Below are 15,504 nucleotides of genomic sequence, written 5' to 3'. Positions count from 1 at the left end.
AGGCATACCGACAATCCTTCTTTCCAACGAACAATAGGAGACTGGAATAGAAGGGAGAACCGATAGAGGTACTCAAGGTACCCTCCGCCACACACCTGCAGGTGTCTTTCGGAGTATGGATGTAGATGTAAAATGCGGGTGGTAGGGTGGTACCTTGGCAAAATTGTTTGGAACGCCCGATATTAGCGTCATGTCGACCACATGGTGCCATTGGCTGCTTGGAAGGAACGAAGATTAGAGTTTAACATCCCGTCGACATGGAAGTCATTAGAAACGGAAGACACGCTCAGAATGACTCAAGGACGGGATAGGAATTTGTCAGGCCCTCTCAGAAGCATTACCTGGAGCAATGTAAGAAAACCACGCAAAAGCTAAGGTCGGATGGTTGAGAAAACCACGCAAAACCTAAGTTCGGATGGTGGGACACGTATTTGAACCGTCGTCCCCCCGAATGCGAGTCAGTGTACTAACAGTTGCACCACATCGCTCGCTTTGGCTGTCTGGTAGTTGCTGTGCTATAGTGCGACTCTAGCGAATAAATGGTAGTGGCTCTAGGGTGATTACGATGGAGGCTGTGATGCTCACCTCGACATCCCGCGGGGTGAACTCCTGGGTGCCGTTGGTCTTGTTGATGATCTGCGCGACGCCGATGACGTCACCCTCGTAGTTGCAGATGGGCATCGACAGGATGAGATTCGTCTTGTAGCCCGTCCGCAGGTCGATCTCGCTGTTGAAGCGCGGGTCCTGCCGGCACACAGAACGAAATGTGTCTATGGCGACAACCTGAAATGTGTAGCCACGTGAGCCGGTTGCAGCTGTCTTTTATGTCTACATTTAAAAGAGTCGCTGTTTGTCTTGTACTCATATTGCTTCTCTTACCGACATCAGAAATACGCAACATGCAACTAACTGCTCAAATGTTTCGGATCGTTTTTGTCATTGACGTTGGTTATATGCACCGCTGTCAGGAAAGTTATGGCGGGTCGTCGTTGCAATCCATAACCCCATTCGCGACAGAAATTGTCTACAATAAATGAAGCGCAACAAAAGGGGGAGACGATATTCTACGCCCGGTTTTGTTGCCCTTCATTGGAAGCCATCTTGGTCTTACATTTCAGCAAGATAATGCCCGCCCGCACAAAGCGAGAGTTTTTCCTGCTCGTCTTCGTCCTTGCCAAATCCTACCTTGGCCACCATAGGCGCCAGATCTCTCCCCAATTGAGAACTTTTGGAGGATTATGGGCAGGGCCCTCCAATCGACTCGGGATTTTGACGATCTAACGCGCCAGTTGGACAGAACATGGCACCAGATCCGTCAGGAGGACATCCAAAACGCCTACCTGACAACGCCAAACCGAATAACTGCTTGCACAAGGGCTCGAAGTGGACCAACGCGTTGTTGAAGTTTTTCCCTTGAATAACTCGTCCAATTTTTAAGAAGCTAATCATATGTTTGTCTGTACATGTATGGTACTTGTACATCACGTCTGCCGATTTCTGTCCCATTCGGATAATTCTTCATGCTGCGTCTTTTTTTCAGTGTATTTTCTCAAACAAAAGCCATTGCCATTAGCTACAAGCCCATTATGTGTGATTGATTACAGTATTTCCGCATGTTCCACCATGTGGAAGTGGACCAGTTATCAGAAAAGCAGTTTGCTCTGACTTCAATTCTACACAAATGATGAATTATTTGTACTAGGTCTATTACAGCATTTGGAATCATAGGCGAATAAATGTAAAAACTTAGAGTTTTTTCATAAATACCTCAGTATAAATATTAGGATATTCTAGCCCACACTATCAACATCAAGTGGGTGTACCTCAAAAATCTCCATACCCTTAAAGTACGTGCGTTTCACGGTAGTACTCGCATCTTTGCAGAACCGTTCGCGTCTTCTGTATAAGAACTGTGACCTAAGTAACGTAAACTCATTTCCTTAAGATAATGTAAGTAATATATCACGATGGGTGCATATTTACAGTTTCTATAATATTTAACAATTAATTTAGATCTTCTACACCTAAACTATGAAGCAACTAATGTATGCCCTCAATTATAAACCATGCCATTTGCGTTGTATATTATACGTACGTAGTAGAGTTCCGGACAGCCACATGCTTACATTTTCGTGCAACCTTACCTTTTGGCGAAGGGGGAACAGTAGTTCAAACTACTCACGTGACATAGGTAGTCGGGGAAAGGGGGGGGGGGGGTAACACGCAACAGTTTTGTGCGATCATAGACTTCAGCGGTCGTTATCCAGACAGAGGCTAAATAATGGACATACAATAAACATAAATTGATGATACAATATGAGAGCATACAAAAAAAGTTTAATAAAAGCTTTTTAAACCAATTATTGTTCGACATAACTACAGAATATTGAAAAATTTTGAAAAATAGGTTTGGTTAATTTAAAGGAAAAGATAGCGGAAAAATACCTTGCAGTTGATTTTGTCCTTGCAGTGTGACAAAGTTCAGTTGAATGAAGACAAGGACTCACATCCACTGCCCCTTTGGTGCTACATTCTCAAATCCTACACGACGTCTGGTCATAATGAACGTTTGAATCGAAGACCGTATAGTAGCTGTGCACTGTTTCGACTGCAGTGTTTGTGTTCGGTGTAGGAACGTCAGCACGCATTTCATCTCAGTGCTGTAAGCCCCTGAATAGCACTGAAACAGGACATCGTTCTGAGCGATTCAGTGGCAGACTTAGGACTGGGGCAGAACAGCGGGAGGCAGACCGCCTCCCGGCCCACGTTCCATTATGCAGCAGGCGCAGCCATTGTTCTCGCTCAAGACGGAGCGCCCGCCGAGTCACCAGATGCAACCCGCCGCACACCGCCGCCAGTTGGGCTGCCTTCCCTCAGGCGCCCCGTACAATTAATGCACTCGGCGCCTTCCAGTCACGTATTTCATTACCGCGGGAATTGGCGAAATGGTGCCAGACCTCGCCCTGCTGCCTTCCCTTGCGCCTTGTCTTATTACTACGAACCTTGTAAGGCGACGCGATTTCCTAATGCGGTGATATTTATAAAGATATACTGAAGTTGCTTTGGTACATGTTGTTAAGCTGTCTACTAAATGCCTAAAGCGGCCACATGGTTGAGGTTGCAGGTTGCCTGTCTAATGGTTTTGTGACGCTACAACGCAGTACTTGCTATGAATTTTTTCGCTTACTTAACGCATGAAACTGTTTGTATGCGATGTATTGTCTAGTGTAAATATGTGTTGTAGATACTATGTTTAAATTATGTAATATTTAACACTGGCAAGTCAGGGCATATTTAGTTAACGTTGAAGTCAGAGAGATTGTTTTGTCGCGCCTCTGCGGGTAGTAGTAGCAGTTACGCCGTGCTCGGAGTAAGAAATACAGTGGAGTGCTGCTGTTCCTAGCTGTGTTACATCTAACGGCTAGTGTGTGGATCTAAGTACGACGGGAAAGTAATGGTCGGCATATCTGGAAGCATGGCCGGGTAAGTTATTATGGATTAATGGGCATAGTGCAGAAGAAACGAGGACTTAAATGTGAAGCGCATTGTGGGCCCAAGTCGCAACAGTAAAAGCCCGATGCCACATTGTGTCGTTGCCGTGGACTTCCGTCGATCCACCGACAACGAGGGAAGTAAGTTCTACGTAATTTTCGTAGGATAAAATTGTAGAAGGCTTGCCAGTGACTGTGCTTTTCTCTGAAGTTGAACAATTAATAACAAGCACTTCATAATCGAAGTGTTGCAGCTACATTCCACCCGACAATAACACCAAGTAGGTTCCTTACAATCCTTACCTTATTGAACCGAGTGTGTCACGCCATTATCAAGAGAAAATATGTTAATTATCAAATTATTTGCATAGACGGTGAAGAGTAAATTTCTGACTGGTTGTCGTAGTTAATTGTTGCACTTAATAAGCATACGCCAACCGTGGTAGCTTAATAATAGACTGAAGTAATAAATTTGATTATTAAGATTTATTTCAATGCATATTCAGCTGAAGTTAATTCGAGGATATTTCATGAAACTATAAAGCTTATTCTACCAGACAATCCCCCAATTAATGAATTATTATCAGTCAAAAGATAGTTAATCAATTATTGGCAATATATTTCATTATCAGTCGAGTAAACTGTGCAAAGTACCTAATTTTAAAAACAGAATGACAGTCCATTATTCAAAATCACGATAGATAATTATCTGTGTTGTCAGCATTGCACTTAGCTGACAAATTATGAACAAAATAAGTGTAGTCAGATTGTTATGACATTGTTTTATATGACTACTGAGCCTGACACAGCACTTACTTAAAAGTTCTTGTTCCACCTGCTGCGCTACAAACAGGTAAACTTTATTTTTGACGCAATTATTCACGTACTTAACAGTAATGACGCTCATCAGTTGAGCTGGCGACCGATTTTTTAATTGCTTTTGCAACTTAATCATTTCTTTCGGCAAAATTTCCACTGGCAAAATTTATTTCCAAATTATTTCCATTATTTCATTTGCTCATTCAATAACGATCAAGTTATAATGACTCCTGCTTCCCTCGGAATAATCATTATTGACGTGGGATTCGGATGCCTTATCCCGACGCGGGTCAAAATGCATAATTCACGGTCATTGTCGACTCGTAATTTTGCAAATCCCGGGAACCGGGGGGGGGGGGGGGGGGGGGAGGGGTGTTATAGTTTCTATAGGAAACAAAACACCGATTTTCAACATTTCAGACAAATTTGACCGAATTTAAAAATCTAAATTTTTTTCACAATCTGATCATTAGGATATACTGAGTGTTTATAATTAAAGTGCAGCTACTGAAGGAGGTCGAGTACGATCTGTAACTAGCGTCTGGTAACGACACTTGGTAGATAATGCGGAACCGATTTACACTGGAAAAGAAAAAAAAACGAGAGTCGTTCAATAAGTAACGCCCCTCATTAAAAAAAAAGCCATTAATATACATAGACAAACGTCCTCATTGTCGCTTCACATTTGATATGCTTTCTATGCGCCGGTGTAGTTTCGAACCATTCTGGCAGATCGCAGAGCCGTCGTACAGAGTCAAAATGGCGTCTATATACGACTCACGTTACAAGCAGCGTGCTGTTATTGAATTCTTGTGTGCAGAAAAAGAAATCGTGGTGAACATCCATAAACATCAGTGTGCAGTGACAGCAGGAGAGCTTCTGTGAAGTTTGGAAAGTAGGAGACGAGGTACTGGCAGAAGTAAAGCTGTGAGGATGGGGCGTGAGTCGTGCTTGGGTAGCTCAGATGGTAGAGCGCTTGCCCGCGGAAGGCAAAGGTCCCGAGGTCGAGTCTCGGTCCGGCACACAGTTTCAGTCCCCCAGGAAGTTTCATATCAGCGCACACTCCGCTGCAGAGTCGAAATCTAATTCCGGTCAGTGTATGGCGGTGCTGCGGTTGATGGGGGTACAGTTGGGCAATGGATAAAGAAAGTTACAGCCTCAGGAAATGTAGAAGCAGAGCTCCACGATCAGCCACGTTCGGGACGTCCTGTCACAGCCACTCCTCCAAACGTGCTGAATCGTGCGGACGCCATTATTCGCGCCGACCGCCGCTTCACAACTCGACAATTGGCTCCACAGTTGTCGGTCAGCATTGGAAGTGCGTCTGCAATGATAGAGACTCTAGGATATTCAAAGAGGTGCTCACGATGTGTTCCACGAATGTCCACAGCGGACTACAAGTTTCGAAGGAAGGCTATTTCATCTGAATTGTTGGTGCGTAGAGGCCTTTCTGTCACGAATCGTTACTGTGGACGAAAACTCGGTGCACCACTTTGTGCAGGAAACAAAAAGGGCAGTCCATGGAGTGGTATCATCCTCATTCAGCACAAAAGAAGAAATTAAAGACAACCATCTCTGCCGGAAAAGTCATGGTGACAGTGTTCTGGGATTGAGATGGCGTCATTCGCGTGGATACGAAGCCAAGAGGGTCAACCATCAATTCAGACGCATACTTGAAGATGCTGAAGAAACTCAAAGAACCGTTTCCGATGTGTTTGATTAGACAAGAATCCAGAAGAAATCTTGCTCCAACACGACAATGCACGCGCAAAGGCAAGTCTGAGAAACAGGGAACACATCGTCAAATTGGATTGGACATCATTGACTCATCCACCCTACAGTCTAGATCTGGCATCCTCGGACTTCCACCGGCCGGTGTGGCCGTGCGGTTCTAGGCGCTTCAGTCTGAAACCGCGTGACCGCTACGGTCGGAGGTTGGAATCCTGCCTCGGGCATGGATATGTGTTATGTTCTTAGTTTAGTTAGGTTTAATTACTTGTAAGTTCTAGGCTACTGCTGACCTCAGAAGTTAAGTCGCATAGTGCTCAGAGCTATTTGAACCATTTTTCGGACTTCCATCTCCTTGGGCCGCTTAAAGATTCTCAACGTGGAACAAACTTTGAAGATGACGAGAGTGTCAGCCATGCGGTGAAAACATGGCGATGAATACAGGACAAGAGCTTTTACCAGCAGGGAATACATGCTCTTCCACAACGTTGGCGTACGGCCGTAGAACGTGATGGGGATTACATAGAAAAATAGGACATAGACAAGACATGCTGATGTATGTCACAAATCCTGATTCATGACAATAAATATGTTGTGCGAAAAAAATTTAGGGAATTACTTATTGAACGGCCCTAGTAATTTCTATTTTTGCCACCAGATGCAAAGCTGGGGCTGTGAATGCAAGACAGACATGTAGAAATGTTTCTGTATGTAATGGATTAGGAACCGGACGTTGGTAGAGTAAGGCAAACAAGTGAAAAAAGTATACTGTTGATTTTGTTATTAACCATCTTGCATGAAAACTGGTTTCCACACAGTTGCGGTTTTCCAAAGCACGCTCTAAAGGAGGTCTCAATAATGTCCAGGTGTCACGATACGCTGGATACGTCCACTGGGAGTATCCTCTTCAAAGAAGAATGGACTGAGAATAAAGGTGCTTGTGAATCGACACCACAATGTCCATGCAGTGGTTTTTCGTGCACAGCACGGAGTTTAACAGTACCTCAAATTTGGCAGTTCTGTGTATTCATTGCACCCTGTAGCGTAAAAGGTGCCTCGTCACTCCATAAAATATTACCCAGCAACATGTCATTAACTTCGATCCCTGCCAGAAATCTATGAGCAAATTCAGAACGTTGCTGCGGATCATGGGTTTCCAGTTGCTGCAACGTCTGTATCTTGCAGGGCTACCAGTGTAATGTAAACTATAAAAATTTAGGTATTGTTGCCCATAGGATGGGCACTGAACGAACACTAGCTCTACCTGGGCCACATGCTGCATGGTCAGTTACAGCAACAGCAACTGCGTCAATAATTTTCACCGAGATAGGACGCCTTCTTCCTCTATGTGCAATACGAAGCTCACCCGTGTTTTCAAATTTCATTATCACCTTCTCCTAACTATTTAATGACATAGAGCCTCTCTTCAGACCTTTCAGTCGGCGATATGCTCTTAGTGCAGCTCTGCAATGGCTACCGTTTACATAAAAGAATTTCTCTAAGAGCACACGGTCTCTCTTCTCGATAGACTCACGTTTTATCTTGTCAAATGACAGCGTCGATGTCATACCGTCATACAAACAACGCACAGCGCCAGTTTTACACCTGGTGGCGAAATTTGGAAATAACTTTTTGCGGGGTAAATTGGTTCCGCATTAATGCACTAGCATATCTACCAACGTTCTCTGCCATACGATAATTACAGTTTACACTGGAGCCTCGTAGGAAGCTGCACTTCAGCTATAACCATCAGGTGAAATGTCACGGAGTCAAATATTAAAGTTTCAAACTGTGTATATGTCCTCAAGGAGAATAATGCACAGCGAGCAAATGATCCAGACTACATTCATCCAGTCTTTGAGAATGAGAGCACTTAGTGACATCCAAAAAACTTTCTCACATAATTTCAAACCTTTTAGAAACTTTTCAGAAGAAACATTTAGTTGTTTGAAAGACCAGACATTTGAAGCTGCTCGTTACACAGGTGTTTGATGGGTTGTATCCTAAGACACTGAGAGGAGATTCCTTGGGATACAGAAACAAGGAAAAGTGCGCACAACATAGGGTCTAAAGTGATTTTCGAGGGAGCTACAAATTCAGTACTTGTCTTACATCTGTTTGTGACCTTACGTTATTTCTTGTAATGTGTTAAAATAACATGTATTCCGTGTTTTCTCTTGTGACTGATCTTCTTTGAAAATAAATAATGTACAAACATCAAAGAAAGTTTTGCATCACCTCGGTTCCGAGAGTTCGGGAACATGTATAGAAAATTGGAATAGAGATCAACATAAACATCATTTCTGCCCTTTTCATTGCACACATTGCATGTTGCACCACCAAACACTGAGATCTTCAGAGGTGGTGTTCCAGATTGCTGTACACCCGGTACCTCTCATACCCAGCAGCACGTCCTCTTGCATTGATCCATTCTACATTCGTCGTGGCAAACTATCCACAACATCATCAAGGCACTGTTGGTCCAGATTGTCCCACTCCTTAACGGTGATTCGGCATGGATCCCTCAGAGTGATTGGTGGGTCACGTCGTCCATAAACTGCCCTTTTCAATCTATCCCAGGCATGCTCGATAGGTTTCACGTCTGGAGAACATGCTGTCCACTCTAGTCGAGCGATGTCGTTATCCTGAAGGAAGCCATTCATAAGATGTGCATGATAGGCTTTCAAATCGTCGACCATGAAGACGAATGCCACGCCAGTATGCTGCCGATATGGTTGTACAGTGGGTCGGAGGATGGCATTCACGTATCGTACAGCCGTTACGGCACCTTCCATGACCACCAGCGGCGTACGTCGGCCCCACAGAATGCCATCTCAAAACAGCAAGGAACCTCCGCCTTGATGCACTCGCTGGACAGTATGTCTAAGGCATTCAGCCTGTCCGGGTTGCATCAAAACTCGTCTCCGACGATTGTCTAGTTGAAGGCATATGCGACACTCATCGGCGAAGAGAGCGGGATGCCAATCCTGGGCGGTGCATTCGACATGTTGTTGGGCCCATCTGTACCGCGCTGCATGGTGTCGTGGTTGCAAAGATGGACCTCGGCATGGACGTCGGGAGTGAAGTTGCGCATCCTGCAGCCTACTGCGCACAGTTTGAGTCGTAACACGACGTCCTGTGGCTGCGCTAAAAGCATTATTCAACATGGTGGCGTTGCTGTCAGGGTTCCTCCGAGCCATAAACCGTAGGTAGCGGTCATCCACTGCAGTAGTAGCCCATGGGTGGCCTGAGCGAGGGACGTAATCGACAGTTTCTGTCTCTCTGTATCTACTCCATTTCCGAACAACGTCGCTTTGGTGGACTGGACATTTCCCTTGTTGAGAGCTCTCCCTGGCACAAAGTAACAATGTGGATGCGATAGAACCGCAGTATTGACCGTCTAGGCATGGTTGAACTACAGACAACACGAACCGTGTACCTACTTCCTGATAGAATGACTGGAACTGATCGGCTGTCGGACCCCCTCCGTCTAATAGACGCTACTCATTCATGGTTGTTTACGTCTTTGGGCGCGTTTAGTGACATCTCTGAACACTCAAAGGGACTGTGCCTGTGATACAGTATCCACAGTCAACGTCTATCTTCAGGAGTTCTGGAAAACTATTTTTGAGATGTGTATATGCCATGTTGGCAACGTCCTTGCCGCTGTTGGGCGTGGCCGACGCTTGAATGGGTGACCATCGAGGTGCAATGCGCTGTTGCCATTTTTCGGGGTGCACTCAGCCTCGTGATGCCAATTGAGGAGCTAATCGACCGAATATTAGCGGCTGCGGTCAAAGAAAACCATCATAACGACTGGGAGAGCGGTGTGCTGACCACACGCCCCTCCTATCCGCATCCTCAACTGAGGATGACACGGCGGTCGGATGGTCCCGATGGGCCACTTGTGGCCTGAAGACGGAGTGCTTTTTTATGCCATGTTCGTACATTTTCTGTTACGACAGATCTGAGGGTGGATGAGCACCGAAACGAGTACTCAAAAATAATATCAGCGTTCATTCTCATGTGACTCGAATGTTGTACAGGATATCCTTTCAGGAGATTCTCATCCACCAAATTACTGTTATGCGCGTTGTAATGCATGAAGTGGCCTCATTTCAGCTGTTGGAGGTTTGTCAGCCCATTTTCTAGTTAGTTTTCAGAATTTTAGTGTGACCACTGCATTCACTCTATTGTCTCTCGTCTTAAAGTGACATCCTCGTTTACCATTCCGTGTCGGACAGTTTGTCTTACGATCGGATTCTTGAACCTTCAAGCTTACGACTGTGCTTGTCTCGTGTGACATCAGCTTCTAACTGGATCTTTTCGTGGTTACGGGTGTAATATTTGTGCAACTGACGTTGAAGTATTAACATGGAAAACAACGAAGGTTTTATGAGGCGAGCTGTGTTGATTTCCCACTAAACAAGGGAACGGGAGGAGTCACAGACGACGCAGGACCTTCACTTTTCATGGAATGACGCAAATATAACGTAGAGACCGCCTGCACAGTCTAATTACTGCAGACGGACAGTAGACACCCTGAGTGTGCTGGGAGCCAGCGAGCGGCGGGGAAGGCGACGCTGCGTCGGCTGCTGGGTGGTGGTTCCACCTGGAGAGCGGGGGGCGAACGACGAGTTGATGTGGCCCGGGCGTCGCCTCAAAAGCGGCCGTACACAAAGGTGAAACCTGCTGGCTCTTACGTGGCAGATGAACATCACACGGGGAGTCCTCGCTTGCGTATGACACGGTACCTATCATCACACGCCCAGATACTGAGTCATTCCTGTACCTATGCAAATCAGCTCTGACAATTTTTGTATTGATGACTTGTGAGAGACTATAATCTGTATAAATAAAAGTGTAGTATTATGTTCTTCAGAATCGTATATCTCCGGAAGTTCTTCAATGATTGCTTTGAAATTTTGACACAATGTTGCATTCGAATACGTGATAGATTTTATATACCTACTGGAGCAATATGCTATATGTATATACCACTCGACACTCCCGTATGTGTGTGAAAACATGCACCTATTGTAATGCAACGTTGTATCAAAATTTCAAACCAATCGGTGAAGAACTTCGGGAGATATAATATTTTGAACAAAAGAATGTTTGTACCTATATAAAAAATATAAATGTTCGTTTGTTTAAAATCTTAAATCCCAGAAAATTATTCACCAATTCTTTCGAAATTTTGACACGACGTTGCATTCGAATATGCGCGTGTTTTTATACACCTGTTTTGCAACTATATGTAGTATATAAATATATATGCAATATAATCTCGGAAAGTTCCCAACCAATTCATTTCAGATTTTTACGCAATACTCCAATCAACAATTGAGGAAACTGGGCACAAGAGAAATCACGGGACGATGATTGGTGATATACAGAGGAAACATTGTTACCAAAAATCTCAACAAGGTATAACAACTTGATATATAAAGTGTGTTAAAATGTGGAGCGTATATATATATATATATATATATATATATATATATATATATATATATATATATATATATATCACAGTCTCTTACTTTCGTCACTGAATGCTCGCAGCTTAATTCTGTATTCTCGCATAAAAAATGGGGAATCGACACCTATGAATTATCATCCTAGTGCCCGCCCCGGTCCGGCACAAGTTTTCGTAGGCCACCAACAGGTAGAACATCTGTATCTCATGCACCTGACGCCACGTTATTCGCATTCGGTCTAATTTCGAACCACTGTCAATCATCATCAATGTGAATAAACATACGGTGACATTAAGGAGGAGAAGATTGACCGCCGGGACTGGAGACACAAAGGACCTTCCAACGCACCAGAAAACTGATGACGATTATGTCCAGAAGTAGAAAAATAGGAACTGTTCTTGCTGCGCATAGTTGCATGCAGCACTTGGAATACTTTTCCTCATTTTTGATTTACCCTGTCTACAATGAGTTGCGTTAATATTAGAACACTATATGAGTTTTATATTGACGCATCATAACTTAATTCTTAACAAAACAAAAATAAAAACAATCAAGTGTTATATTATGGTAGACGACCAGTAAGTAATAGTATGAACTTTTTGTACACACCTCATAACAGTGGTTAAATAATACGATTTAAATAAAACGCTATTCGATTTTCACGTTACTTTAATGTTCTGACAGTTGGCTGTGTACCACCAGCAGAAAATGGTGTGATTTGGTATCAAACGTAGATATGAAACAGAATGGCCGAAAAGCTTGGAAATTATTGAAGACCCTCAACAATGACACAACCATTACTCCCCCTGAACTCTCAAAGGTAACCCCTGACCAAACTGCTCATCAATTACTTCTCAATGGCAAGACTAAAGGAAGATCAGAAAAAATTTAAATTCATTAGACAGACAGATGAAAAGGAGTATCTCAACACCCCGATTACCTTAAAAGAACTGGAAACAGTTTTCACAACTGTAAAGAGTAATAAAGCTGCTGGCCTAGACGAAATACGGACAGAACAAATCAAAAAGTTTGGATCTGCCACAAAACAGTGGATATTAAACCTTATGAACACCTGCATTTTAAAGTTGTAAATCCACGAGATCTGCCGTAAAGCCAAGGTAATAGCACTTTTAAAGCCTGGGAAAGAACCAACAGACCCAAAAAGTTTCCGTTCGGTTTCACTCCTTGGTCATTTGTACAAGGTATTGGAAAGGCTGATCCTAAACCGAATATCAGAGTATATTGATAAAATACTCATAAAAGAGCAGTCCGCCTTCCGACTGGGAAGGTCTTGCTGTGGACAGATCCTTAATTTGACTCAGCATATTGAGGATTGGTATCAGAGAGGCGAAATAACAGGTGTGGCTTTCATCGACCTCACGGCTGCTTATGCTACTGTTAACAACAAAAAGCTGCTTAGAAAAGTACACTTAGCTACATTTTATTGACTAACCCAGATCCTTCAGTGTATGCTGCAAAACAGGAGATACTTCGTCTCTCTCCAAGACGAAAAGAGTCGATGGAGAATGCATAAAAATGGTCTCCCTCAGGGAAGTGTGCTGTCTTCGCTGTTGTATAGTATCCACACAAATGACGGGCCAATTAACTCTTCAACTAAGGTATTCATATACGCTGATGATATAGCACTCGGTGCCGAAGGTGAGACCTTTGAGGAAGTAGAGGTGAAACTTATAACAGCTCTTGAAAATTTGACGAAGTATTACGATGAAAACCAACTGAAACCGAACTCTGGAAAGACCCAAGTCTGTGCATTTAATCTTAGAAATAGGTAAGCCAAAAGGAAACTGAACATCACTTGGAGAAGAGAACAACTACTCCACTGCGAAACTCGTAAATACCTTGGGGTGAAGATGGACCGTTCCCTCACATTCAAAGCTCACTGTGAAGAAACGAGCCTCAAAGTAAAAGTGCGGAACAACATCATCCGAAAACTCACAGCAACCACCTGGGGTGCCCAGCCAAAAGTGCTTACAACATCTGCCTTGGCACTATGTTTCTCCGCCGCAGAATACGCAGCACACGTCTGGCAAAACTCTGCACATGCTAAACACGTAGATACAGCCCTGAACGAGACAGGACGCATTGTTACAGGCTGCTTACGACCTACTCCTGTCAATAAGCTGTACCAAATTATGGGTATAGCACCGCCACGCATTCGAAGGCAAGCTGCAACAGCAGTGGAGAAGAAAAAACAAGAAATCGACGGAAGACATCCTTTGTTCGGACATGAGCCTCAACAACCAAGACTGAGGTCAAGAGAAAGCTCCCTACAGAAAAGTACGGGAATTCGTTCATCTCCCAGAACTCGCATTGAGGAGCTTTGGCGATACTCCCTAGCTGAAGACACTCACATAAATGTCAAGGAGGAAATAGTCGAAGGTTCACACCTGTCATATGTGACGTGGAAGACTTTGAACAGACTGCGAGTTCGGGTGCAATGTGCAATGCCGGCATCAGGAAGTGGGGCTTCAGTAATGAGGAGGAAACTTGTCAATGAGGTGACGTACAGGACGAACAACATCTACTAGTCTGCAGGAACCTACCAGCTCCATGCACTACCTGTGATCTTGCTGCAGCCAGCGAAACTGCTGTGATCACCGCCGAATACTGGGCCCGTCAAAAAATATAATCATCTTGTTGCTTCCAGAATGAGATTTTCACTCTGCAGCGGAGTGTGCGCTGATATGAAACTTCCTGGCAGATTAAAACTGTGTGCCCGACCGAGACTCGAACTCGGGACCTTTGCCTTTCGCGGGCATATCAGCGCACACTCCGCTGCAGAGTGAAAATCTCATTCTGGAAACATCCCCCAGGCTGTGGCTAAGCCATGTCTCCGCTATATCCTTTCTTTCAGGAGTGCTGGTTCTGCAAGGTTCGCAGGAGAGCTTCTGTAACGCTTGGAAGGTAGGAGACGAGATACTGGCTGAAGTAAAGCTGTGATTACCGGGCGTGAGTCGTGCTTCGGTTGCTCAGATGGTAGAGCACTTGCCCGTGAAAGGCAAAGGTCCCGAGTTCGAGTCTCGGTCGGGTACACAGTTTTAATCTGCCAGGAAGTTTCATCTTGTTGCGTGTTTCTCTGCTGCTTGTTCGTGTATATTATTGAATCTGTGTCATAAATACTACTGTAAATATTAAATTTTGAAAATTTGTTATGTGAATCAATACTTACTAGTTTTGTAATTATTTTATGTCCTGGACTCGAAAAATAAATAAAACCACTTCCTTTGATCGTTCACGCCAGGTTACACAGTATTCTCCGAGTTAGAAGGCTGACCGGTACAATGCCACGCAAAACTAATAGCATATTTGATGCACAACGACCTTGTGATTTTTCATAATGCGAAAGGTAAATCTTATAGATGAACTGCTGCCATGCTTAACACGAGTAAGACTACTGTGGCAGATATTGTCAGGCGACTGAAAAACGAGGATCGTATAGACTCTATACCTCAAAGGAGCCAACCAAACAGGTTGGATGCACCTGACAAGAGGAATATAATAGGAAAAATAAACGATCCTACACTCAGTGGGTCCAGATTAGCAAGTGAGCTTCTAAACGGGAGTGGTAAAAAGGTACCTCCTCTAGCGATTGCATTGAAAGATAGTGGCTACAAAACAACAATAGCTACAAAGGAAGTATATGTGAACGAACAGAATCGAAATAAGGGTTTGGACTTTGCTAAGGAGCTTATTACGAAGGAAGAGACATGGTGGAAAGACGTCATTTTTACTGAAAAAAGTAAATTTAACATTTTTGGGTCGGATGCACAAAGGACAGTGTGGCGTAAAAGAATGTAGAAGTCACATTGTGTAAAGCCGACTCTAGAGCACAGCGGAGAAGGAAGTGTTCTTGTCTTCTGCTGTACATCGACATTTGGAAGAGAAGAATTTGTGTTCATCGACAATATTATGAACAAGTATGTCTTTCTTAACGTACTAAAATGTAATTTACGCAAAAATGT

General features: G+C 43.8%; 1 protein-coding gene across 1 annotated transcript in view; it reads right to left on the bottom strand.

Annotated features, from left to right (window-relative positions):
- LOC126355632 (cGMP-specific 3',5'-cyclic phosphodiesterase) overlaps positions 1-15,504 on the bottom strand; it is a gene marked incomplete at its 3' end in the record, with an annotated part of 1,336,169 nt that overhangs the window by 329,195 nt on the left and 991,470 nt on the right. The window contains exon 8 of the mRNA XM_050005998.1: positions 586-744. Coding sequence (XP_049861955.1) covers positions 586-744 — 159 coding nt within the window. The remainder of the gene's footprint in view (positions 1-585; positions 745-15,504) is intronic.

This window comes from Schistocerca gregaria, chromosome 3 (genome assembly GCF_023897955.1).
Source record: "Schistocerca gregaria isolate iqSchGreg1 chromosome 3, iqSchGreg1.2, whole genome shotgun sequence".
NCBI lineage: Eukaryota > Metazoa > Arthropoda > Insecta > Orthoptera > Acrididae > Schistocerca > Schistocerca gregaria.
Note: the sequence above shows the minus strand (reverse complement) of the source record. Positions and strands in the feature narration are given on the sequence as shown.